This window comes from Quercus robur, chromosome 5 (genome assembly GCF_932294415.1).
Source record: "Quercus robur chromosome 5, dhQueRobu3.1, whole genome shotgun sequence".
NCBI classification, from domain to species: domain Eukaryota; kingdom Viridiplantae; phylum Streptophyta; class Magnoliopsida; order Fagales; family Fagaceae; genus Quercus; species Quercus robur.
In genome coordinates, this window is record NC_065538.1 from 17401672 (window position 1) to 17428755 (window position 27084).

General features: G+C 33.6%; 3 protein-coding genes across 6 annotated transcripts; 2 read left to right on the forward strand and 1 right to left on the reverse strand.

Moving 5' to 3' along the window:
• The first annotated feature begins 719 nt into the window (after positions 1-719).
• LOC126725293 (probable LRR receptor-like serine/threonine-protein kinase At1g05700) lies at positions 720-4113 on the forward strand. Its single transcript, XM_050429860.1, has 4 exons — positions 720-850; positions 3535-3606; positions 3811-3882; positions 3971-4113. Exons 1-4 carry the CDS (start codon positions 726-728, stop codon positions 4071-4073), a joined length of 372 nt encoding a protein of 123 aa, XP_050285817.1. The 5' UTR covers positions 720-725; the 3' UTR covers positions 4074-4113.
• A 233-nt stretch (positions 4114-4346) lies between these two features.
• On the forward strand, positions 4347-13199 carry LOC126725289 (receptor-like protein kinase At3g21340). Of its 2 annotated transcripts, XM_050429857.1 has the most exons (6): positions 4347-4525; positions 7741-7946; positions 8105-8231; positions 8929-8991; positions 9102-9291; positions 12549-13199. In XM_050429857.1, the coding sequence occupies exons 2-6, from the start codon at positions 7800-7802 to the stop codon at positions 12970-12972; spliced, it is 951 nt and encodes a 316-aa protein (XP_050285814.1). In that variant the 5' UTR covers positions 4347-4525; positions 7741-7799; the 3' UTR covers positions 12973-13199. The 2 variants fall into 2 exon arrangements, with proteins under 2 accessions (XP_050285814.1, XP_050285815.1); XM_050429858.1 differs by lacking the exon at positions 8929-8991.
• Positions 13200-20164: 6965 nt separating this feature from the next.
• Positions 20165-22876, reverse strand: LOC126725292 (protein CHROMATIN REMODELING 4-like). 3 transcript variants are annotated; one of them, XR_007655392.1, is made up of 3 exons: positions 22545-22876; positions 21444-21545; positions 20165-21319 (listed from the first exon to the last, which is right to left on the reverse strand). XR_007655392.1 is itself a non-coding variant. In XM_050429859.1 (2 exons), the coding sequence occupies exon 2, from the start codon at positions 20799-20801 to the stop codon at positions 20376-20378; it is 426 nt and encodes a 141-aa protein (XP_050285816.1). In that variant the 5' UTR covers positions 20802-21319; positions 22545-22753; the 3' UTR covers positions 20165-20375. The 3 variants fall into 3 exon arrangements, 1 of the variants encoding a protein (XP_050285816.1); XR_007655391.1 differs by having other exon boundaries at positions 21444-21548; positions 22545-22752; XM_050429859.1 differs by lacking the exon at positions 21444-21545 and having other exon boundaries at positions 22545-22753.
• Between the last annotated feature and the right edge of the window lie 4208 nt (positions 22877-27084).

Below are 27084 nucleotides of genomic sequence, written 5' to 3' on the forward strand. Positions count from 1 at the left end.
TATGTAACTAACCTTAAGAATGTGTTAAAAGTCGATTTGGATCTTCAATTCCATATAACTACTGTCCATTTTGAATTCCTTAGCTTTGATGTACAAAAACACCAAATTAAGGTAAGATCCCCTGTTAATTGCAACTCTAAAATATAATTTTTCAAAAACGTTGATCACCCCACCAAATAAATGTTCAAACCTACAATTGGATTTCATATATCAACCTTCAATTTGAAATCAAAGTAGTCAGATCATCAAAATCCCTAAATAGTAACTTGCTTTTTGACTCTATTGTACCCTCCATGGTATGTAATCCAGCATATTCTTTCAAGATTTGGTTTTAATTTTACTTAATTCTCAATACTTTAGTGGAAATTTAATTAATTATAATAGAAATCTCCAAGTTATTTTACAAATATGATGAATTGAAATTGTATCATAAGTTGCGTTGTTACTTGCCACCATAGTATCTGCAACTGTACTTATCAACAAAAGAAAACCATAGTATTTGCAACCGCTGGTAATTTGCTTTGCTAATCATACAAGCTACATTCAGACAATTCATCATCTCTGCCAAGGCATGTGTTCAACTGCTGCAAATTTGGAACTAGCTTTTACTTTTCATATTTCTATATGATTTTGTATTTCAAACTTATGCTTCTCTTTCCCACTCTCTTTTCGAATAATCATCTATAAATTCTTGTTTTCCATTAAAAATAATAGTTGAAGCCATAATGGAAATCAAGACACTGTACAAGTTGACTAGAAACTGGCAAGGCGATCCATGTGTCCCGAGGGAATATTCATGGGATGGTTTGCACTGCAGTTACAACTATTCTATTCCAAGTATTATATCAGTGTAAGTGCACTTCCAAAACATCATAATTTGTGTTCAGGCTTGCCGTGAAATTCCAATCAATATATCATCTGAAGGGAAAAGTATCCTCTTTAACTTGCAGGCATCACATAAAAATAAAATGGACCATTTTATAAACTGATATGAACTATGATGCGTCATTTTAGGAAATGGGATATTGGAACAGATTCCTTTCACACGCAATAATAGAGTGGACCAAAAGTAATGTCATGTTTTATGATATTTAACTGAATTTACTTGTTTGTGATGTCACGCTTTGTTTGTTTTGACGTAAAATATTTGCAAAGGTAAAATATTTTACATGTAAAATATTTTCATTTTACCATGTTTGGTTTGTATTCTTGAAAATGTAAAAAAAAAAAAAAAAAAAAAAGTATATTTTAAAAGAATTTTAACAATCTCACAAAACAATTTTGAGCAAGTCCAGGTCCACCGAACATATTCCTTGAGGGTGTCAATGGGTTTTTTTTAAGGAATATCAACAACTAATGGCTACACAAGTTTGAACAGGCTAAGTATTTCTAGGGTTGGGTTTTCCATTGTATTTCAGTGCTTTCTCTGGGAACACCACTCCATGTGGTTGTTAGTTACTAGTTTTACATGTAATTTCTTCAGTTAAATAAAGACTTTCTATTGTTTTAGCTCCCAAAAAAAAAAAAAAAAAAAAAAATCTCACAAAACCAAACCACCACCACCCAAATCACCACTAGATCGCCACAAACACACCCACCACCACCACCCCGACACTCCATTGACCACACAAATCCACAAATTGGAGAATGAAAAACAAAAAAAGAGAGGCCAAAGCCGGCCACCCACCCACCATAACCCACAAACCCAGTCCTCACCATAGCCCACAAACCATTCCAGCAACCTAAAACCTTAGCCATCAACGGACCTACAAACATCTCAGCCACCCACCACAACCCATAAAACCAGCCAAAAAGCCCAAATCAATAAACCCATGTAGTGGTCAAAAAAAAAAAAAAAAAACTAGATATGAGAACTAGTGGGTGAGTTGATGAAGGTGGAGGTAGAGCCAGTGTGATGGTGGTAAGAGCAGTGGCGACTCTAGGAATATTTTTCAGGGTGTTCCTGGGTGGGCTTGCTCTATTACAATTTTTTTTTTTCTTTAGATTCTCTATTACAATTTTTTCTTTTTTAGATTTTAGTTCAATTTTTTTTTTTTAGCTTTCTCTTTTTGCTTGAAAGCAATGTTATGAATACTGTTTTGGACACTGTTTCGATTTGTTTAGTGGAACGGAATATTTCGGTACTGATCTATTTCGACGTACCATTTCAGGGTATTTCGGGGTTTCTAAAAAAAATTAAAAATAATATATATCTATATTTATATTTTCTTATACAACATAAAATTATTGACCCAAATAAGTAAACCTCAAATAAAACAAATCGTTTAGTTTTTCTTTTTTGACACTCAGATCATTTAGTTATTACATAACAATTACTGTTTTATAATATTAAAACATAAATATGTAATTAAATAATAAAAAACAACAACCAAAAATAGTACAATATGAAGAAGAAGAAAAGGAAGAAGAAGAAGTAGGGGTGACCTTTGCGATGGCTGGATTTGTTTTTTAGGCATTCGACGCAGGTAATGACATGTTGTGCTGACAAGTTTGTCCGTTTAGGGATTTTTTTTCTTCTAAAAACTGGTACCGGCCAAAATGTAACAAATAATCCACCAAAATTTAGTTTTGAGAAATGATATGTCCATGGCATTTTCACAACATTTTTACAACAAATCCTAAGTGGTAGGTTGTTACTGGTTATTATTGTTATCATAAAAAAGTAATCTTAGTGCTAGGTTCAAATTTGAACTAATAACAACTAACCACCTGTGATTTGTTATGAAAATATTGTAAAAATGTTGTGGACATAACATCTCTCTTTAATTTTATTGGCATAAAAAAATTTTGAGGGTGTTCCTATTTTTTTTTAAGGGTGGATAAATGAAAAATATTTAATTATTACATATAATTTTTTTTTTCAGGTCAGGGTGGTCCTGGGACCACCCTGACCTCTATGTGGCGCCGCCACTGGGTAAGAGAATCGGTGGAGTAAGAGCTGGTGTATGGTCAGATCGAAAAAAAGAATCGGTGGGTTTGAGTGGTTGAACCAAACTCAGTCGGTGGAGGTGTGGAGGGGAGTCAGGCGACGATGGCAGAGGTGGAGCCAGTGATGAGAGCTACCAGAGATGAGTGGTGCTGATGAAACTGAGAGTGGCTAGGTGGCTCTAGTTTGTGGGGAGGGAGAACTTGAGAGTGAGAAGGGAAAGAGCGTGAGAGGGACTAAGGGGTGAGGTCTGAGGAAGTGTTTGGGTGAGAGCTTGAAAGAAAATGTAAAATGTTTTACCAAAATTTTTAAGTGTAAAATATTTTACATAAATTTGTCTAGTTGATTTGGTTGACTGAAAATATTTTACTTTTGACTAAATATTTTACTGTAAAACAAACATAGTAAAATAGGAAAATATTTTTCTGAAAATATTTTACATCAAAACAAACAAAGCGAATGTTCAACCACATAACACCTCCCTTCGTCCATGGGTGCTGACTAATTGCACGAGATTAATTTTATTTGGATTGCAAATTATCTACCAAAAATTCAACTCCTCTTCCTTTTTTCATAATGACAAACAGGAACTTGAGCTCAAGCAATTTGACTGGGAAGATTGCAACTTCATTCTCGAATCTTAAAGCAATACAGTCCTTGTGAGTCTTAATTTGAATTTTGGTTGATATGTTGCATTTGGTTACTATACAATTGTACTAGCTAGATACTAGCTGTTCCAGCAACACCACCTATACAATTGTGTTATATGCAAGTTCAGTATCAGGTTTCAAGAACAGAAAAATATTCTTTAACTTAACATTTCTGTATATGTTTTCTAAAGATCTTGCTAACTCTTCTTTCAGGGATTTGTCATACAATAACTTAACTGGGCCGCTGCCAGAATTTTTGGCACAACTGCCAAATTTGAACACTCTGTAAGTTTTTGAGATTTGATCATGGTATTGCAAACGTAAATTTTCGTGTAGGGAGATTGAGGTCATCTGCCTAACACTGTCTCTTCAGTGATTTGCGTGGGAACAAGTTCACAGGTTCAATTCCTGAGGATCTTCTGCAGAAGTATAGGGATGGGAAGTTGGCATTGAGGTTATCTTATCTTCCTTCATAATTCCTTTTGCTTATTAATTCTAATTTCACTTGGTCATTTTCTATTGTTTTTTTTTTTTTTTTTTTTTCTCTCTCTCTCTCTTCCTTTTATATATAACTACTTTTGTGTGCCTAATACTAGAAAAAAAACTATATATATATATATATATATATACTTCTTCACTTATATGTACGTAAAATCTTAGGAGTATCTCATTTATTTTTCCAATATCAATTTTTATTGTATAAAGACAGCAACATTAATGTTTAATAACTTACCTACCATGGCATACTACCTTGATTCACTCTATGCAAGGGTGAATGAAAATCCAGATCCTTGTCAGTCAGTTGCATGCAAGAGAAGGAAGAAAAAGTAGTTTGTTATTCCAGTTGTTGCATTGTCCACAGCAGCAGTCCTGCTCCTTCTGTTCATCTTTAGTGGTCTGGCTATCTATAAACAGAAAAGACATGGAGGTATTTCTTTCTTGTAATTGCTAGTGATGTCGTTTAGAAAAGATGCAGTACCCAATCCTAGCCAGTCTTATTTTCCTGTGATACACCAACGCCTTTAAGATGGTTATGAAAGTAAAACGAACATTGTTTAATTCTCACCAGAGGCAATTGTGACCAACCACACGACACGGTCGTGATGGCAATATTATGCAATTGATCGACAATAATAAATACATCCACATACCACTTCAACATGTGAACAAGGGGTAAATGCACTCATTTCTCTTCATGCAATGCTTTGGTATGAATTCATGATTCGGTGGTGCTCTAAGTAGCTTTATTGTGTCAGTGGGTAGTATTCTTCAACTGTTGTTGCCTTTTTTACTGGACTGATAAAAAAATATTAATAAAAATAATGACTACATCCATGGCAGGTTGGCAAGAATTCTAGAAGTTATATAAGATCCCAAGATTGAATGCATAGGGTTATCATATTAATGGCGTGCACTACTGCATTGCATTCTTTCCCTGGATGGGGATAGCTTCCCATATAAGATATTGCCTACCTAAACATAAGTGATCTTTCTGAAAAAGGCTGTGTTAGGAATTTAGACCTTGGCCGATTAATTTTAAGCCAAATTTACCAACTTGATTAATTAAGCCAATTATGCAGAGGCCTAATTCAGTTTATGATGGACACAATCATACCACAAAACAAAAATAAAGTACTGGGTAGTTTAATCTACTAAGCGTTGTCATGACCAAATATTGCTTATATAATTGGGATAGTAAGGCAGTTTATGTAGTATCCTAGCAAGCCACATTTGGAAAAAGTTTGACGCATCCTACAATATGTTAAGGATATTATCTAGTCTAGGGATTCTTTATGAAGTTGGTTTTTCCACTGCTGATTGTACTGGAGATATTTCAACACATAATTCCACAACTGGATATATGTTCAATTCTAGTTGGGGACAATATCTTGGTGTAGCTAGCGACAACCAACAATGTCTCTCTCAACAAATAAAGTAGAGAATAAAGTTGGCTGCACAGAATGTGTTTCGTTCTTGGACGAAGTAGTTGAGGTACATCATCATTTTATTTGAGAAAATATACTAAAAGGTTATATTCAAGAACATATAGCAGTTATATTCATGAAGGGATAATCTATCTTGAAGTGCTCCAAATTTTGATGGCAGCTCAACGCCATGAGAAAGTAGTTGGTGTTGATGGGGACTATGTAAGAGTTAGCATTGATTCTATCAATAGGTCAATGCTTTGTTCTTGAAGCATTTTGCATGTGTGCTATTTTGTGTTTGCATGTCTTTAGAGTAGCTACAAAATAAGATAGGGATAACATCTCACTTTAGTGGGCGGATGGTTGTCTTTGGCATTCAATGGCTTAGGAATACATAAGCAACTTGGGCATAACATGTTAGATGATGGGATGTAAATGAACCAAGTATTTTATGAACAAATCAAACTCAACTAGGGAAAAACTTGTTTATATTCATATATTTAGCATATGAGCCAAGCTCATGCCTCAGTTTAGACTTGGACTATTAAATGAGTTAAGCTCAAACATAATAATGCATTCATGTACAAACTCATAGGTCTAAAGCTTGATTTAAGTATACATTGATAAAATTGATTGCCCTAAAAGCTTGAACTGTTAGGAAATAATTAATTTGGTCATTTAATCTAACACTCATGTGTGGTCCACCCGAGCTGCCCTTAAGTGGGGCCTAAAACTTTTTATTTATTTATTTATTTTTATTTATTTATTTATTAAATGAGAGGTAATTTGGAGACAGAGGATTGAACCCAATTCCTCATACCATGATAAATTACAAATTATCTAAAAAATTTAAATTGTTAGGAAATGGTGAATTTAATAATTTCATCTAATATATAAAATGTTGGCATTTGGGCCCATAAGGATTCCTAGATAGGCGCTCATGTAGGAAACCTATTCCATTAGGGTTTTTTTGGTGAGCACATATATAATAGTTCATATTCATAAGAATGGTGGTAGATCCATTTCCATGGCATTGAGTTTTGCTTAGGGTTTGATACCAAACCCAAGAGGTAAAGTACCAAAAACCTTTGATTTACAACACGAGAACATGTTTGTATGCTTTTCCTTTATATAATAATACATATTCATATGCATACATGTATATATATTTTTATAAACTTGAAATTGGATATAGTAAGTTTGTAAATAAGTTTATAAGATCTTAAATTATTATTTATAATTTATTGAGAATATAAATAGTCCATTTTGTATTAAAAATTATATAAGAGTTTTAACAATATAGGTTTGGTGAATTTAATTATTAACATATATTTGTGAAGAGATAAAACATTTTAGTTTGGGTCTTTAATTATTATATATGGGAAAAGAACAAATTAATCAAGTAACTCGCGAACAAGTTAAAACTTGTTTGACAAGAAAATGGACTAAGCTAGGATATGTAATCTAGTTTGCTGATGAGCTCAAGCTTGACATGTGTTCAGAATAAAATAAAACTAACAATTCTGAACTATAATACTCGACTCATTTACAACCCTATCTAAATGCGAAATAGTTGCTTTGTTGACTTTGTATCTTTAAATATTCAACCTTTTGCAAGTAGTTTGGTAAGTTTAGGAAGCCTGTCTCTTTTGTATGGTATATATAAGGCTTCCTACTAATTGGAAAAATGTGTAAGTGAAATAAAAAGCAATAGTGCAAATGAAGAGTGATTAATATGTTTAACAAAGTGTGTCTGTGTGCAATGTTCTAATTACTAATAAAACTTCTCTTCTGTAGAAAACTCATTTCTGCATTCTGTTTGAGTATAGTGTGACTAATTAAAAAATATTTGATTATAAGATTTATTATTCTGAAAAAAATTAATACAAAATTTCAATGGGGAACTCTTGCTAAAATGCAAAAGATGCAGACAAACATGCAATTCAAGACTTCCTCTAGCTATACATGTTGAGAAACCTTAACCTAAATATGGTAAACTGTTACTGTGTATAGATTTGGGGCCACAAGCGTGAGCATTTACTGGCATCCCCAACCTAGGATAAGTGGAATCCATATTTAATCCTAGTAACAATAACATGTGAGATAAAATAGATTTGAGGACACAAACATAAGAGATTTAGAACATAGACTTTGCATTTTCTCACGCAACTCTAAAACATTGTTTTGATAGTTTTATTGAAAATCTTCCTTGCTGTAGGTATAGTTACCAAATCCAATATCAGATCAAAGGATCAACGGTATAGCTACTCTGAGGTTATGAGCATTACTAATAACTTCGAAACCATCATTGGAGGAGGAGGATTTGGTAAAGTGTACCTTGGTAAATTGAAAGATGAAGCTCGAGTAGCTGTTAAATTGCTCTCTCCTTCATCAAAGCAAGGCTATAAGGAATTTCAAGTTGAGGTAATATAGAAAATTGCAGCCTGTTTCTGAATTGCTTGAATTTTTTTTTTTTTTTTTTTTTTTTTTTTTTTTAAATTGAAACTGTGAATCTGTAATTACATGAGACATGCAACTAAAGATTTTCATCCAACTAACTGAAGAACTGGTTTGAAATATAGGTACAACTCTTGATGATTGTTCATCATAGAAACTTGGTTTCTCTTGTTGGATACTGCGACGAGGATGACCAGAAGGCCCTCTTATATGAGTATATGGAAAATGGCGATTTGCACCAGCATTTATCAGGTATTTACCATTTAACCTATGATGAGTCATAGGAATACAGGATGAAGAGCGCTCTTCATCCTGTATTCCTATGACTCATCATAGGTTACCTTTATCATATCAAAAGCATGATTTTTAAATATAGGGCAAGACCTGGATTGAGTTCCATAACTGCACTTGGTTGGCTTTTAGTAAGAGCAAACCACCAAACAAGATGCTACTCATATCAAATGCTTGCCAAATAATTTCCAATAGGTAGTCCCATTTGGCCTGCTCTTAGCGTGAAAATGATAACTTCTTATGAAAATGAAACTAGGCCTTACCCCACCCCATAGTGAAACACCTATGCAACAAATAAACATATTAAGATGTGGGGAGAGAGAGAGAGAGAGAGAGAGAGAGAGAGAGAGAGAAGGTAGGTTAAAATGCCTAAGAATTCATCAAAGGTCCAGCTAATCTTTTCACGATACAACAATTTGAAATTTCTGATCATCCGACCAATTAAAACAGACAAAACGGGGGGATGGGTGAGGTACCAACTAGCTAGTATAAGCTTTATACAACTGAATTGCTATTGCTATTTCATACTATTTGGATTAGGAATGCATATGTTTGACGAACATCTTACAATTATAATTTCTTATGCCTTGAATTTGCAAAACAATACCTTTTCCAATAGAACCCAACAGACAGTTATATTCATATATTTTTCCTGTAGTGAAAAACACAAATGTGATGACTTGGAATGAGAGGCTTAATATTGCAGTGGACGCAGCACATGGTTCGCAAACAAATTGATTACATTACTATTGATCTTTAATACATTTTGGATTTTTTTTTATATATAAATTATTACTTAGACTTAATGATGGATTGTTGGTGGAGTTGTAGGGTTAGAGTATCTTCATAATGGTTGCAAGCCGCCTATAATTCATAGAGATTTGAAAACTTCCAACATTTTATTGACCGGACATATGCAAGCCAAGATAGCTGATTTTGGGTTGTCTAGAATCTTTGCAACTGAAAGTGACTCTCATGTGTCAACTTGCCCAGCTGGCACATTAGGATACCTTGATCCAGAGTAAGTGTTTATACTTACTGGTTGATATACTTTTTTATTTTCTTTTTTTATGTTGGAGTTGGATTGTATTTAAGTATCTTTTACATATGTTCTAATGGGATTTGAGAACAGACAAAAATTGTTACAAGGTGATATTACTCAGTATTTTCACTGGTGGGAGTTGTCAAAGCATCAGGATGCCAAAAGCTATTACTTATAATTAAAGTAATCAACTGATAGATTCTTTGAAGAGAGAAAGAAAGCGTAAAGATAGAAGAGAGACACAGAGAGAGAGAAAACACAAGGATTATGTAATTTAGCCTTACAGTCAATGTCCACAAAGAAAGCCCTTGACGACTCTTCACTATAATCTCAATTTTATGTTATAGTGAAGCCTAAGCAGCCTATATAAAGGGATTAGGAGCTAGGGTTAGGCGTACATGGGCTGAGTAAGATAATTGGGCCTCTTAGGTTAATACTCATAAATATCTCTAACCCATCCCTCCCCCCCCCCCCCCACCCCCCCCTCAAACTCAAGGTGTCATCTTGGGTTTGGAATGTAACTTGTGAAGATAAAGATGCCTTGAAGATGACCATGAAGACAATCACATATGGATCAGACAATGAACATGCAAATTGAGAGCAAACAACAACGATTAATGAATGCCAAAAGACAATAAGGGCCTAAGAAGGCTGCATCAATGACCAAGGAGGAGCTGTTATAGCTTGAGGGCCATTGGCAACAAAATAGTGTTGTGATGAAGCATGTGAATGAGTTGATGAATATCATAGATGGTGAACTCAATGAGCAAAAGGTCAAATTTCATTATTATTATTTTGCTGATTTGAGGCTTGGGAGCCTCAAATGAGGAAACAGAGTGAGCCCAGTGGTTGAAGGCTTGGGATGAGTTATGAATCCAGACATCCTAGGTTTGATTTTTACTAGGAGTACCCCTGGATCACTTGATACACATTTCTGGCAGTTGGGATCATATATCTATGGTTTATTCCCTAGTGGTAGGTCCAAAAGGTCCTCCCTTGGTGAGGTTCCCCGTTATTAAAAAAATAAAAATTAGAATCTAAGCAAAAAACAAAGTGGGACACATTTGGTTGTAAAATGTCAACTGTGGTCACTAGTCAAACTCAAATTGAAAGTCAACTATCAAAGTTAGTCCATAGTCTTTTTTAAACCAAAACTCAACTATCCAATCTAGTTCAAAGATCCAAATTTGAATTGATCAAGTAGTCCACCCATCAAACTGATCCGAGTTCAGTTTGGGTAAGGTCAAATATTCAGTTCAACCCAACTTGACTAGATTCCTGACATAGCATGATGACCTGAGAAGATAGGCTGATGCGGAAGCTGAGGTGACACATGAATGCTAACGTGGCATAACTAATGTGGCATTGGTGTTAACATGGCAAATGTGGTTTGTTTTAGAGAAAACATATGTATTGGGTTATTAAAATTAACCCTAACATATAACATATTATTTATATATATAGGTCTACATATAGTTTACTCTTTTGCCCCTAGTTTTATACTCATAACATGGTTGATGACATGGCCATAGAGCTGATGTGGCACATTTTGGAGGTTGATAAATGGCATAGGCATAGAGGGCCGGTGTGTGGAGGTAGGTCACTAGCATATGAAGAGTCCAAAAGGCATGTGGTAATGCATGGGTGTGTGAGAGCAAAAGCAAAAACTTTGAACAAGGCATGATGCGTTCGATGACCGTGATTCTTTCATGGTTGAGTACATCAGCGAAGGAGCATCCCAAGGGCAGTGGCAGTGGGCAAAACAGAGGTGGTTCCAATATCAACAATGGTGTTATGGCAGTCTATCAGCATCTAATGACATCAAATGTGTTAGGTTCTAAATATTTAGGAATAAATGTTTAGGCTTTAATTTTATGTATGTTGGCAAATTGAGTACAAAAACATGTCTAGTTTAAGATATTTAAGTTTTAGAACAATGTTAGACATTGCTCAAGTTTATCCAAGTCAAGATTCAAGAATAGTCAAGCTACAAAAAGAAGAATTCAAAAATTGCAAGGCTTGACCAATCGAGAGACAGATTCGACTGATCGAAACTCGTTTTCTACAAATTTTAAATCAGGCTCGAAAGCCCATGAAACGTTTAGGTTTTGAGTCCAACACTGCTAGATATAAAAAGGAAAACCTTAATTCAAGTTTCAAAAGTCTTATGAAGTTTTATGAGTTACTATTGTGAGATCTGTGAGGTTCTATTACCTTCTAACTCAACAAGCATCTACCGAAAGGAAGATCCAATCATAAGAACTAGTGGAGATAAGTTGCTGCATACAAGATCAACTGCTGCTGATGATCTAAAGCTTTAAGTAAGATCTCAAAGTCACAAATGGAGGTGTTTGTGCACACCAAATTCAGATAGAAAAGTCCTTGGATTCAAAGCTGCATCGAGTCAAGTAAGTATGACAAGAGGTAGCATTAGATTTAGGGAAAAATCTATTGTAAAACTTCCATTCTTTATAGCGAATTTTTTGCCTTGAGGATTGTCTAGGTTAATTCCTCCCCAAATTTTTTACCTTGAAACTAGATGGTTTTATTGGTTTTCTCGAGTCATCATATCGCTTGTCTTTTTTACTTTTCTGTACTTAGTGATATGATTGTTTGTGTTTAACCTAGATTTAAATAATAAACCTAAATAACAATTTGGTTAATTAATTAGGTTAAACAATCTAAGTTTACAGGGGTCTAAACAAACAAACAAAATGTCTTTGGTAATGATTGATCTATTCCAAAGAGGATTAGAGCATTGTGGAGCTTGACCAAAAAAGACAAAGGCAAGAGCACGAAGAAAGATAGAATTGCACTACAACGCCCAACAACACTTTAGAATCAGAGTTATGGCGCTCATACCACGATAGATATTATGAAAATCTAAAAAGAGAGAAAGAAATAGTATAAAGAGAAGAGAGAGAATGCAATGATTACGTGGTTTGGTCTAACGGCCTACATCCATAGAAGAAGCCCTTGATATGATAGTTAATCTTTAATATAATCCCAATTCTATGCTATAGGGAATTTTCAGTAGGGTATATATATGGTTTAGAATCTAGGGCCGAGTAATATAATTGGGCTTCTTGGGCTAATACATATAAAACTAATATCTATAAATTCAACTATATAAAAACACCAACTGCAACTAGATATAATGGAAGTAATAACCTATTGAATTAAATCAAGCTATGGATTTCTTGTCTTGATCCGATTGCCTTGTGTTTTACATACAGATATCAAGCATCTGGAAACTTTGGTAAAAAAAGTGATGTCTATAGCTTCGGTATTGTTTTGTTTGAACTAATCACTGGTCGACCTGTAATAATGAGAGGACCTGAGAAAAACACTCACATACTTGACTGGATTTATCCAATAATTGAAAGTGGGGATATTCAAAGTGTTGTTGATCCAAGGTTACAAGGAAAATTCCACACCAATTCTGCCTGGAAAGCTGTGGAGATTGCCTTGTCATGCATACCACCAATTGCAAGCCAAAGGCCAGACATCAGTCAAGTATTAGCAGAACTAAAAGAATGTTTGGCTTTGGAGATGACTAATGCAAGCCTAGCAACTGAGCGTAATATGGCACCTTCAAGCATTCCACTTGAAACATCCTACTTAGAGCTTGAATCAGATATTGCTGCCCTTGCTAGGTAGTTGTTAAACAAAATGTTTGTGGTCAAGTTTTCCTTCCATGCGATATGCTCATATGAGAAATTTCTAGAATTAGATTGGTAGTTCAAGAATTTCTTTTATTCTTGTTTAATGTTTTGTATCTCTTTCAATTAAGTACGAATGATGTAGTACGATGTATTTCTGTTGCTTTGATGGGCATATCGATACAATGATGTAAAATTTTTATTATGAATGAGTTTATATTATTATTATTATTATTTTTATTGTATATATGCCGTCAACTCCTACTATCACGAGGTCTGTCTCTCTCGCACTTTCTCTTTTGGTGTTTGACTCGGTTTCTTGTAATTTTTTTTTTTTTTTTCGTTTTAAATCTAATTCCTGAAATGAGTTATGGTTTATTTATGTATATTGTATTATATATTTAAGGTGCTCATTAATGGGAGAGCGATAAGTGATTCTGGAAGCGCTGGTCCATGACAATTGTGTTGGCCTACGTTTCGGCCGCTAATTTTCTGTGCTCCTCCAATCCTTCTGCAGCCAAGCAATTGAGTTGCTCTACTTTATGTTTGATAGAGATGATGACTATGCGAGTAAATTTAGCAATAGAAAAAATAAAAATAAAATTTGACACAGACGAGATAAAATTATTTTAAAGGAATAAGGTTTTTTTTTTTTTTAATTTTTAAAGGAACAAGTTAAAAACACGTCTATACTAAAATTGTAAAAAAACCTTAGATCCATAAATGACAAGATTGATTAATTCTATGCTCGGATTGTTTGTGTTGCTAGATCTCCTTTGTCACCATTATTATGTTGTTCTACGAATTTTTGCCTCAAAAAAGGGTAGTTACATGTTAGTGGTGGAAGATGACATTTCGGACAAACTTCAATTGAGTAGTAAATATAATTAATATGGACAACACTTAACCAAAAATTGTACATCTACAAGTTTGTGTTCAACTGTCTTATATTAATCAATTGAGACATTCATGGTTCAAATTGGCTCACCTCCAACTATTGAATTTAAAAAAAAAAAAAAAAATCACTCATCTCTTATAATTTTTGTTGAATTAAAAAAAAATCACTCAACTCTTATAATTTTTGTTCAATTTAACACTTCCGTCACACATGGATCACAACAGTCAAATTATCTAACTTCATATTTGTTACAAGTACGCTATTACAAAAACCTAAAAAGGATAAGAGAAAATACTAAAGTTGAACATGGAATATTATTTGTCCATAAAAAAACATAGAAAATTTTGTCCTCCCCCAGGGTGATCCTAAAAAGAATGTAAGAGTTACACATTTTTAAACCATTGATTTATATTTGATCTAAAGGTTAAAGACCACTTGTGGCCATGTCAAGATTCTAGTAATTAGTGAATAAGGCATTAAGCCATTAAACTATCTATAGCTGGATTCTTCTCTCTCTCATAAATTACTTCCTTTATACTACCACCATGAGTAAAGAATAACAATAAGCACTCACATTGATGGTGCTGAAATTGCTAAAAAGCTATTTTAGCACCCCAAAACACTAAAAACATGCTACATTGGTGGTGGTAAAGCTAAAATGTTTAGCAACAATAAAATGGTATCAATACCAGTTCATTGTAGCTAAAAGGTTCACTATAGCTAAAAGGTAAAATTAAAAAAAAAAAATATTATTTTTAGTCATTCTCTTTCTCTCCCTATTTTCTAACTCTCTCTCTCTCTCTCTCTCTCTCTCTCTCTCTCTCTCTTAACAGTGCCACCACCACCACCAAGACCCATGGCCAAAGCTCTCCGCCTCCTCTCTCTCACTTCGTATTTCTTCTCTAACTCTCCATTTCTCTCTCATTGTCCTCTCCTCGCTTTCTCTCTCTCACTTCTCTCTATCTCCTCTCTCGTTCATCATGGATTCGTTCATCATGGATTTGTGGCTGGGTTAGACTTGTTATTTTTCAATTTTGGTTGGCTTTGGCTGAATTCAGTTGTTGCAGCAATGGGTGGGCTATGGATGTTTGTGGTAGCGATGGTAGGTTGTAAGGGTGTTGGGTTGCTCAATTTTGTGGCTGTTTATGATGGTTGTTGAGATGGGTTTGTGGTAATGGTGGTGGTTGTTGCGTTTTTTTTATTTTATTTTATTTTAAATCAAAGTTATGGTGGGATGGTTGTGATTGTGGTGGTGGTTGGTTGTGGCTAGGTTGGTTCGATAGTTGTGATGTGGGGGTTGTGGTTTTTTTATTTGGTTTTGGCCCGGGATTTTGATTTGTGGGTGGTAGTGGTGGTGGTGGCAGCTGTGAGTTTGCTAGGTTATGAAGAAAAATGTGTGGGTTTGTTCATGGTTGTTCTTTCTTTAGAGAAAGAAAGAGAGATGGAGAAAAGAGAGAAAGAGAGAGAGATGGAAGAATAGAGAAAGAACAAGAAAAAATATTTAAAAGAAATGGTAAGAAAATAGATCATTTGATGTTGGGTGTGTTATAAAGTGGGGTGTTAAAATAGATAAAGTAGTTTTTTAGGTTATTAAAAGCTAAAGCTTTTAGCATTGATGATGCACAAAAAATCATCAATGATCCAATCATCCAAACATGCAGTGATAGGAGGGGTACTTAAAGAATGAAGGATGAAGAACCTACAGAGAGCACCGATAGGGTGCTGGCCAAAGACCCTCTGAAAATTAAGTTAGTGACTCAACGATTTCCAATAACTCCAAAAGTATGAGAGATAAGAAATTTGGCGTGCCTTGGAGAAGAGGAGGCTTGTTGCTTATATAGTGGTGTAGAGTTGACCAAGCTCCCGTGAATGTACGCTTATCCCTTATAGGGAGTGTATGGAGTTAATGTCCAGAGATCTTCAAGTTTGACTTCCAATACTTGGAAGATATGAACATGTAAAAAGATGTGTGCATGTTATTTCCTTATGGTGATAGTGGAGTGGAGAACATGCTAGAGTTTGAGAGCCAAGTGTAAAGGACCATTTGTTAGATCTTGCTCGTTTGTTACCACAGCATGCTGGAAGTGTAGACACTAGGTAGGTTGCATTGCAAATCTTCAAGTATGGTACCGAACAATAGGGGGGTACATGTCGGCTCCCTGGTTATTTAGTGACTCTCACATATTAGGTGTCAGGAAGGGTACTTGATGTCCCGGGGGTACATGACAACTATCAAGATGGAATGTATTGCATGGTGTCAGGTAGGGGTGTCAATTCAGGTTAGCGTGTCTTGTTTGTGTTATGTCAAAGTAAGGGTATTTGACTAAATGGCTCAATCTAAACCCAACTCATTTAATAATCATGTCATGACTATTCAACCCTAATTCAACCTGTTAATGGGACGGGTTGACACAATCCAACCCACATGACATGATTAATAAATGGGTGGTGTTAGGTTGACATGAATGTGACACAACCCATTTCAACCTACTTACTATTAAATATAACATCCATATAGAACTGTATTGTCCTTAGCTTGCAACCAAAACATTAGAAATTGATCCGAAAAGAAATCCTTCTTTCACCATATTGCGACTTAAAACATTGATATCCTTCTTTCATCCTTTTGAAGCCATATTCAAAATAAGTTTGGATCTTTTTGTATATATTCATAGCACTTTCAAGAAACACGTCGACGAATGAGTGCACAAGAATGGTCTTGATGATGATGAAGCCGGCCAACATATCTCCACACATTCGTTTTCATTTTATTCTTCCAAATTGCTTCCAAGCTTAATATTTGAAACTTGGAAAATATAACAGTCATGTGATGCGGTATAAGCGCTAAGAATGTTTGAGATGGTCCTATTGAGACACTATCGAACAAGAAAAAAAACAAACCCAAAAATTGCCTCTTGGCTCTTGCTCTTCACACTCATTTGTAATATCTGAAAAGTGAGCCACAGCCCACATGCCATGGTGGCATTTTTACCCAAAAACGTGTTCCCACACATCAATAAGGTTTGGCATGGGGAAGTTCTATTTATATATTTTCTTATTGATCCAACCATCCTTATATATGTATTTTATTGGTCTATTTTTCATAATTGACAAATTTAAAGCTGAAGCAAATTGACAGGCGGATGTGGGATGTGGTTAGGGGATGTGACCCATGGTTTTCAAACAGGCCATTCAAAGAACCAGCAAAAGGAGAGGTTCAAGATTTTTAAAGTTAGACTGAAGTTGATTGAGGTCAAATCATGATGATGTCATAATTAATTTAGTAATTAATTAAAATAAAATAAAGGTAATAATTTGTAAATATTAGCAAAATTGACTAAAATATCTAAAAAATTGAAACAAACTTTCAAATAAATTTTCATGATATTATAAGGTTAACATAAAATAGTACATTATAAGGTTAATAGAAAAAGGTATAGTATAAATAAGCATGAATAAATATATTATACAATCCTTTAAGTAGAAATTATTTTGATTAAATAAAAATCACTCTTAAAATAAAGTCATAAGTAGTAAATTCCTACGCAAAGGTATTATTCTTAAATCACAAGTTAATTTAGCAATGAAAACAAATTTAGTAATATTTAATACATTAAGATAAAGGTGATATGGAAGTTCAGAAACTATAAATCATGTAAATCTAATATAAATTTAATAATACTTATTATTAGCTCATAAGGAGCTTACCTGGTATGTTGGTCACGGTGTTAGCCATAGTGCTTAACAAGGGAGAGGTGTCAGGTTCAACCTAAGAATATTAAGAATGGACACTTGTGAAGGCTAAGGATGAATTAATTAAAAGAGATAAAGAAAGTAGAAAAGAAAATAATATAATATTCTCTCAAATTAATTAGGTTAGATAATGCGGTTATCAATAAATTTTAAGAATGTCATAGAATGTTTTAGTGAGGATGATCTCCCAGATGATGATGATTATAGTGACCATAAATAGAGGGAAAACAACAGTCATTTTCAGTAAGAATGAGAGAGAAAGAAAGTAGAAAGTATATATATATATATTATCTCAAATTAATTAGGTATTGATTTTAAGAATGTCATAGAATGTTTTAGTGAGGATGATCTCCCAGATGATGATGATTATAGTGACCATAAATAGAGGGAAAACAACAGTCATTTTCAGTAAGAATGAGAGAGAAAGAAAGTAGAAAGTATATATATATATATATATATTATCTCAAATTAATTAGGTTAGATGATGTGGTTATCAATAAATTTTAAGAATGACATAGATTATAGTGATTTTCTAATGTTTTAGTGAGGATGATTGATGTGCATGAAACATATATAATAAAATACTCTCATATTTGCATTTTTTTTGCCATACTTTTAAGCTATTTTGCGACTAATTATATATTATCTTTGTTTAATAGGTGATAAGGGTTTACATGCTAAGTGGGGCTCAGTCAGTTGCTAACCCAACCTGAAGGACCTGGAGGGCATGAAGTAAAGAAAATAAAAGCATGACGTGCTAAGCAAGTAGAAAGAAAATTAAAGAAAAGAGGTCCAGGCTTATTGATTCAAAGCCAACATGAAAAGAAGGACATGGAGATACGTGAAGGAGCAAAGAAAAGAACTAATAGATAGGGAGCTTATTCACGTGGAAGAGATACATGGGCTTGAGGTTTAAATGAACATTTGTTAATTGTTGGTGGGCCTCTCTATTTCTTATTGAAACACAAACACTCTTGGGCTAGTCTTCGGTTTCAGTTGGGCACAACTTAAAGCATAACGTGTGGCTTACCATCCTAGTTTCACTTGTATTAGGAATTTTCATAGAGTCAGGCGGCTTCTCTTTGAAGTGCGCGTCTTTGTGTGATATAAATATGAGCAAACAGAAAAGTGAGGCTAATGCTGGGGCCCGCATGTGGCTTTTCTCCATGACAGCATTGTGATTATTTTCTATTTTATTTTATTTGTTTAGTTTAATGTTTAGTATTTTATTCTTGTATTTTATTTCAATTATCACGATTAGCTAAATTTATAATTAGGGTTGAAGATGAAACCTTGTTAAGGATTATTAGTATTATTTATGTGATTTGATTTTTTCCACAATATTTGTTTTTTAATGATTTAAATTGTTTTTGCTTCATATCAATTGACTAAGATGAGATTCTAGATATAAGTTTAATCATGTTTTCCTCATGATTTATGATTTGTCTTAATTAATTGAATGCTTGGTTTATTATTTCTTGATTTTAAAATTGGATATCTCTTGTGATTTATTTAACTACAGATACAATTGATGATTTGATTTTATACCAAGGAACCAAAGAAGAGCATGCTTTAGATATTTAAATAGAAGTTTTAATGATAATATTCTCCATGGTAGCAAGATTGATTTCTAGATTATCATGTAATGGTTGGGAAAAATTAATGATTTTGAATATATGATGATAAGAATTAACAAGGTGGATTCCAAAACCTTAACTCTTTTGGCCTGTTTGGAAGTTTAGAGAGGGAGGAGAGTAGAGGGGAGTAGAGGGGAGGAGAGTAGTAGGGAGGAGAGTAGAGGGGAATGATTCCTCTCTACCTTGTTTGGATGTTTTTAAAATTAGTAAGGGGGAAGGGAGTAATTAACCCTTCCCCTTGTTTGGATGTTTTAAAAATTAGGATGGAGAGGAGAGGAAATGATTAAAATAGACAAATTTACCCCTATTTAAAAATGGACTTGCAACACTGGTCTATGATTAATTTGTTAGAATTTTTTTTTTTTGATAATTTTTTTTATGTGAATTAAATAATCAACATTAGTCTATGATTAAATATTTTTTCTACTTTTTTATTATACTAAAAAAAACCATCTTTAATTGATAATAATTAAAATAAGAAAAAAATGTTTGGTTTGTTTGTTTACTGAAAAAATCAACAAAATATTGAAATTTTGAGTGTTTCTTTCATTTATTATTATTATTTTTAATATATATTTTTTTTCTTAGTACGTGAATTTAATTGACAACGCACTTTCTTTTTAAGTCTGAACATCTCTCTGACTCTGTGTTGTAACTTGTAACTTTCTTCGAAGTTTGAACCCCATGGAGCTAGTGCAGGAGCTCATGGTCACAGCCTCTCTCACTCTCATCCTCTCTCTCATCATAGCTAAACTCAATTTCAACAAAGCCACATGGGAGGAGCATAGTATGACCTACAGGCTGCAGTAGCATTGGTAGTACAACCAATTTTTGAATCAAAGGCCTCATATGACATTGCATCATGCCAGACAACTAAGAAGTGAAAAGCATAAAAATGAATGTAAGCAAACAAAGTTTTCAAGCCACATAAAAAAGGACAGTGTTACAATGAGCTATGACCGTATCTGTAATTGCCAATAGACTTGTTTTAGAAAGAAAAACTAAAAATAAACACAAGTTGGTGCCAAAGAAAAATTAATCCCAAGAGTTTACAGTTCAATGATCAATTGAAAAGGTTTTTAGAAGATGAAATTGTCTTGGAACATTACTTGCCTAACTGACATAATTGTCAAGTTTCCTCTTTGCCAGAACTTTGAGCTCGGATTCAGAAATCCAACTATTATGAATATGAGACTTTCCAACCCACTTAACTAAAAACTCATAAGATACCTTCTCTCCATCAACACAAGCAGATTCAGCCAAGGTGGCTTCCTGAATTTTGTTTTCTGCAGAGCTTCTCATTCCCATTTCTAAATCCACTTCTTTATCGTCTTTGGTTTCATTAGAGACATCTGTTTCATAAATTTTTGGAACTTCATCAATATCTTGATTTCTCAAACTGACATCAGTATTCTCCTCCGTAACCATTCTTTCATTTGCCTTTTCAAAATTCTCTGTAGTTACAGCAGATTCATCTTGATCTTTACCATTCATAGCACAAGAATCTGAATCCTTGATATCTTTTCTTAAAAGATCCATGGCATTTCCTTTTTTACATTCTTTGGTTGCAGATCTTTTGTATGCATGTATTTTATCCACTTTCTTTTTTTTTTTTTTGGTTGAAAGGGAAATTCATTAACAAACTAAACAGCAAACACAGGGGCAAGACAGAGCCTACTTACAGACAGCCCAACGGCATCAGCCTCCAACAAGCTAGTTAAATCCACAGGTGGACTAGAAAACACAACAAACTCACTGTCAAGCAGTAATCCTAATCTAGCCAAAAAATCAGCACATATTTTATCCACTCTCATTTCATTCTTCATGCTTTCTTCCCTGTCAAAACTCTTATCAATATTCTGACAACCCTCAATATGATTTTCAGCAGCTCCTACATCTAAATCAGTATCGCAAGCAGAATTTTCTTCTGAGAGTCTGTTTTGATTTTCTGAAATTAGTAAGTCCTTAGAACATAGGTCATCAGCTACATTCACAGATAAGTGACGTGAAAGGCCCGTGTAATTGCCTTGAACTCGACACCCCAGAACCTGATCAACCTGCATGTAGACATATAAGAAATACAAAAATATGTCATGATATTCACAATTGACCCGCATAGCCTATATTTAAGACGCTAATACAAGAAATCTAACAAACTTTGTGCTGAAGAGATTCATTTACCTGCAGAGTCTCAGTGGCAACACTTTCTCCACAGATTACTGTTTCATCAACATGACCTTTTTTGTTTAACTCATGTGATAGGTTTGTTGCTTCCTGAGGAAGCTTCTGCATCAAAATAAATATATTTACTAATCATATTCAAAGACAAAAACAACAGAAAAATTGCAGCAACTACCATTTTTATTCTCCATGCTTTCAAGTGTCCAGGGGTTTCTAATCTTTTCTGGAAAAGATAGATAATAAAGCTGTGGAAACCTTATGGTTGATAGACTTACACTTCTGCCATGATTTACTAGTTACAGGGCTGGCAGTATTTGCTTTGGATTTACGTTTCTTAGAAGAACTAAGAATAGATTTTCCCTTATCAATCCTATGCTTCTTTTGACTGTCTTCATTATTCGATTTCGGTTTTTTTTTTTCTATGTTCCTCAGTGGCAGCACTAATTGCAAGAACCAGAGTTCTTCTCGGGGAGACATTTTTAAGGACCAGACATCATTATTTTCTCAGCAACCAAACAACAGGGAAAAATGAAAGCAAACACGATTTCAAGCTAAAAGCTAACAGTTTTCTCAAAACCCAAATGCCAAAAACATAAATCAGATCCATTTTCCAGTTCAAACTTGAACATCAAAAAGCTGAGAGAGTACAATTTTGGTTGGGGCTTAGGAGGAGCCAAAACAGAAACCCATTCACAAAAAAAAAACAAAAAAAAAAAAAAAAAAAAAAAAAAAAAAAAACAAAACAAAAACAAAAACAAAACAAGAAATTACCCAAATCAGAAACCCATGCACAAAAAACAAGAAATTACCCAATAAAAATAAACAAGAAACACAGATTCATAGCCAAAATATACAAATTTATGCAAGTTCACAATCTAGACTCACTCAAGCACTTTATCAAACACGTTATGAGCAATACTTTGAAATTTTAAAATTTAAGAAAAAAAGCCTTCAGATCAGAAACTCACCCACAAATAACATGTTATTACCGCATAAAATCACAATTAATAAGAAATTACTCAATAAAATCACAATTTTAAGAACATACTTATTTGATTCAACTTAAGAAACCCATGAAACAGAAATTCAAACAGAGTTTACCTTTGTGAGAGAATGCTAGGCGTGTGGGAGAAGAGTGAAAGATAGTCCAAGAGTGAAGAAGTCGTGAGAGAAAGAGAGAGCCAGCGTAAGTTGAGAGAGCTTGAGAGAAAATCGTGGGTTACAGAGCTGAGAGAACTGAGAGAGCTTGAGAGAAATTTTTGGCTGAGAGAGCTGAGAGAGATTGTGGTTACAGTGTTTTTTTTTTAAAGTTAAAATGCCTTGTAATTTTTTTAATATAATAAGGGTAAATTAGGTAATTTACATATTTAATAATTTATGTGCTCTACTCTCCCTCCAAATCTCTCCAATTTGGAGGAATTAAAAATGAGGGGTTGGAGGTAGTTGAAACCCCTCCAAATCCCTCCCCCTCCTTCCTTAAAAAACTCCCAAGCAAGGTAATTGAACTACTCTCCTTCCCTCTACTCTACTCTCCCTCCTTTTTTTAACATCCAAACAGGCCATTTATCTAGATTGTTTACATCTCTTTTATGCTTTATATTATATCTTTGCTTAGTTTAATTATTTGTTTAGTTTATTTAATTTTTTTAAAAAAAAAAAACCAATTTTTATTAAACTAGATTATAATTAATTTGGTTAGGATTTGATTAATTTTTCTACGTTCATTCAAGTTCCTGTGGGTTCGACCTTGTTCTTGTTAAACTATACTTCGGTACGGTTTATACCGTTGCGAGTACTTTAAAATTTCATAACAATGATCTCCCAAATGATGAGGATTATAGTGACCATAAATAGAGAAAAAACAGCAATCATTTTCAATAAGAATGACATTAAGGATTATAGTGACCATAAAATCACTATAATGAAATCTTTTGACTGGGTGAAAATTGATCATCCTCATCTTCACTCCATTTCGAACGTTGTTTTAGTGGTGGATACGCAACCTCGCAAGCAGGAATTATTTGCGATGGTGGCCTGGTCAATGTGGTGTTGACGAAATAAAATCAGAAGTAATGAACTTTGTTTACCTCCCCGTAGAAGACATTGAGGATTATAGTGACCATAAAATCACTGTAATGAAGTGACCATAAAATCACTGTAATGAAATCTTTCTGCTAGGTGAAAATTGATAATCCTTATCTTCACTCCCCTTAGGGCCTTTGTTTCAGTGGTGGATACACAACTTCCCAAGCTGGAATTATTCGCAAGGGTGGCCTGTTCAGTATGGTGTCGACGAAACAAAATCAGAAGTAATGAACCTTGTTTACCTTCCCATAAAATTCTAGAATATATGCTTAATCTTCTATCTGAGTATAAGAGAAAGACTTGGGTTCACGTTCATTGGCCGAGCCGAGCAAGGTCCAAGTGGAAGCCTCTAGATGCTCCTAAAGTGAAGGCAAATTTTGATAGGGTTATGTTTGTGGAATCAAGCGAGGCAGGGATTAATGTGGTAATTCGAAATGAAAACAAGGAAATTATGGTTGCCTTATTTAAGAAGATAGCTCAACCATTATTGGTGGAAACCTTGGAGACGTTGGCGGTGACTCAAAATGTATTATAAAAGCCCTTGCTGATGGAAATTCCTCCCTCTTGAGCATAGGTCATCTTGTAAAAGACTTTAGGTCTATTTCGGGTTTGCATCATTCCCACTCCTACTCTCATGTAAGGAGGTAGGCAATTCTATAGTCCATGTTTTAGCATAAAGAGTTAGACTTTCTTTTCCTTTGACGGTTTGGATGGAGGATGTTCCACTATCTGTTCTTCATTTTTCTTTTAGATTTTCTAGTTTAATAATACATACCAATGAGTACGGTTTTCTCTCCCAAAAAAAAAAAAAAAAAAAAAAAAAAGAGACAAAAGGTTTTTTTTATTTTTTTTATATCTTAAAAAAAAAAAAATGAAGAAGATTATGAATTATAATTGGATGATTTGTAGGCAATGACTACAAACTCTCTACATATATTTTTAGTTGATATGAATTTTGACAAATCTACTATTAGATAACATTTTCTTATTATATTCTTCTTTCTTGCAAAATTTCAAGAAAATTGAAGATCATTAGTCATATATATCAATTATATGTTTAAATTTTAAGTTTTTATAGCATTAAGTTTTGCATAAAAAATAATTAAGTTTATGAATCGAATATTAAATAACATCCAATTTGAATGAAACTTGACATTTATTTTCAAACATGCAATCTAATGGTTAGATTTTTAAAATATATAGCCATATTAATTTTTTTAATGGGAGTTTGAAGCCATTGCCTACAAACTAATTTGTAGGCAAACTTTTTGCTAATTAGATAATAATTTTCTTTGGATAGAGTTAGTTTGGAGGAAAGATTTTCCAATTTATTACATGGTAATTTAAAAAGGAAAAAAATTTAATACCAAACTAGTTTGGAGGAAAATTTTTCCAATCCATTATGTACTAGGTGCCTATTGATAAATGACAAAGTTTAGCTATAAAATTAGTTATAACCTATGGCTACAACTTGACTCAATATCTTTTATTGGATGTGAATTTTGACAAATCCACCATTAGATTACATCTTCTTCTTATATCCTCCACGCTTGTAAATTTCTAAAAAAATTAAAGATCAATAGTTATGTTATCAATAAATTATTTAAATTATAAGTTTTTGTATTTCAAAATTATGCATAAAATATAAACTTATAAGTCATGTAGTAAATAATATTCGATTGATAAAGAATTTGACATGTATATTAAGAGCATAAAGAACATGCAATTCAACGGTTAGATTTTCAAAATATGTAATAGTATTTCTTTTATTGAGTAAGGTTGTAGCCTTAGACTACAACTAATTTTGTAACTTAACTTTTCCATTGATAAAATCATATATCAATGATGCACTAGTTGGATGTTCTCTAAAGTAAATATAAACAATTAAAGGTGGTTTTTTTTTTTTTTTTTAGTACAAAATTTAATTTTAAATCCTATAGTTTGAAAAGAAATCAACAAATTAAAATTCAGTCCATTTAAATTGAATGATATTATGTTTGGAGTTTAATATAGATTAAGAACAATCATCATAGATGTAAGGGCAGATTTTGGTTCCTAAGCCCAAAAGATAGAAGGATCTAGGCCTAAAGAGCCTAATACAATGAATTTGTAGAGAGTGTATTAGAAAACTAGGCTCTAATGAATTGGATAACAATTATAGTGTCCAGATGACAAGAAAGCAAAGATAAATTGTTTTTATCCAAAGAAAATCATCATCGGCACAATTCGAGTAGATTAGTTCTTGTATATATTTCTTTTAAATTTGATTACAAGTCCAGTTCTTATTGCTACAATGTTTTTCTATCAATTTTCCGATCCCCCTCCTTCAGGGGCTTCCTTCTCTTTTATACTATCCTATTTCTTTCATATCCACCATCCACGTGTAGGTTAAGTAGTTGGTTTTGATCCTTGTCCCATTAGCACTTTCATGAAATCTCTGGGAATAGCTGTAAGGCTAAAAATCACTGTTCAGGTATCACTTCCACATTAATGTGGTCAGAGAGTTAGTTGCAGAGCATTCAATATGGTGGTAGCAGGTTTCTCTTAGATATTTCTTAGCTTTCCTTTGTCCTATGCTTTCATGATGTTTATCCTTATCAATAAAATCCTCCGGAGTGTTGCTCTTAATAGCAGACCACAACTTCTAACCTCTACTTTGCTTAGCCGAGGGGGCACTCCTCCTTGAACTACCTTCCTGAACCTTCATGACTAGACCCCTTTCTTCATTCACTAAAGTGGACTTCTGCGATAACATTTACCTGTCCTCAAACTACTAGGTGTCCTCGGATATGGCCCACGGCCCAATATGTACTACTGGGCCTATCATTCCTACAATAGATATTCTGAGTTACCAAATAATGAGTTGGAGAAACTTCCCTTCGAATTCATTTAGAGGAATTAGGAATACCCTATCCTTTAACAATAAAGATGGTAGAAAATCGATCTGCCTTGTATCATTCATCCTCGTATAAGTAGCTCATTCATCCTCCTATAAGCACATACTAGCATGAGCATATATTTGCTGAGAAAGGCTAACATGGATCATGATGCAGCAAATCTGAATGTGTTGGTAGCGGCCCTCCAAATATATATATTTTTTATTTGTACTAATAAAACAAAAACAAATTTCTTATAAAAATAAATAAATAACCTTTGAAAGATAATGCAAATGAATTGTGAGTTATGATTATCTATTTGGAATAATATGTTGGTTGTTTGTTCTTGATACCCAAAGCCAAAGTTAGAAACTTGGGACTTTTAGGATTTGGGTCTTGCTTTGCTGTTTAAATCCACCTAAAGAATCGTTTTTTTTTTTTTTTTTTTCATCAATAATATGACTTTATAATTAAACATCTTTATCAATTTGATATTTCATATGTTCCAATAAATTCTCAATTACAAGAATTAAATCATCAATTTAGTGAGCATGTAATGAAGTTGTTCTTAATTCAGCTTTGGATCTTCAAGAAACACTATAATCTTTTTATAATTGATTATATTTGTTTGTCAATAAACAAATTTTATATGTAAAATATTACAAATCATGAGAACTACC

Excerpts from the sequence above, each read along its gene's own strand:
- LOC126725293 (XM_050429860.1), top strand. The coding sequence starts at position 726 with ATGGAAATCAAGACACTGTACAAGTTGACTAGAAACTGGCAAGGCGAT. Across the intron at positions 851-3,534 it reads ATTCCAAGTATTATATCAGT|GAACTTGAGCTCAAGCAATT; the intron begins GTAAGTGCACTT and ends AATGACAAACAG. Across the intron at positions 3,607-3,810 it reads CTTAAAGCAATACAGTCCTT|GGATTTGTCATACAATAACT; the intron begins GTGAGTCTTAAT and ends CTCTTCTTTCAG.
- LOC126725289 (XM_050429857.1), top strand. The coding sequence starts at position 7,800 with ATGAGCATTACTAATAACTTCGAAACCATCATTGGAGGAGGAGGATTT. Across the intron at positions 7,947-8,104 it reads ATAAGGAATTTCAAGTTGAG|GTACAACTCTTGATGATTGT; the intron begins GTAATATAGAAA and ends TTTGAAATATAG. Across the intron at positions 8,232-8,928 it reads TTTGCACCAGCATTTATCAG|TGAAAAACACAAATGTGATG; the intron begins GTATTTACCATT and ends TTTTTCCTGTAG.
- LOC126725292 (XM_050429859.1), bottom strand. The coding sequence starts at position 20,801 with ATGGATCTTTTAAGAAAAGATATCAAGGATTCAGATTCTTGTGCTATG.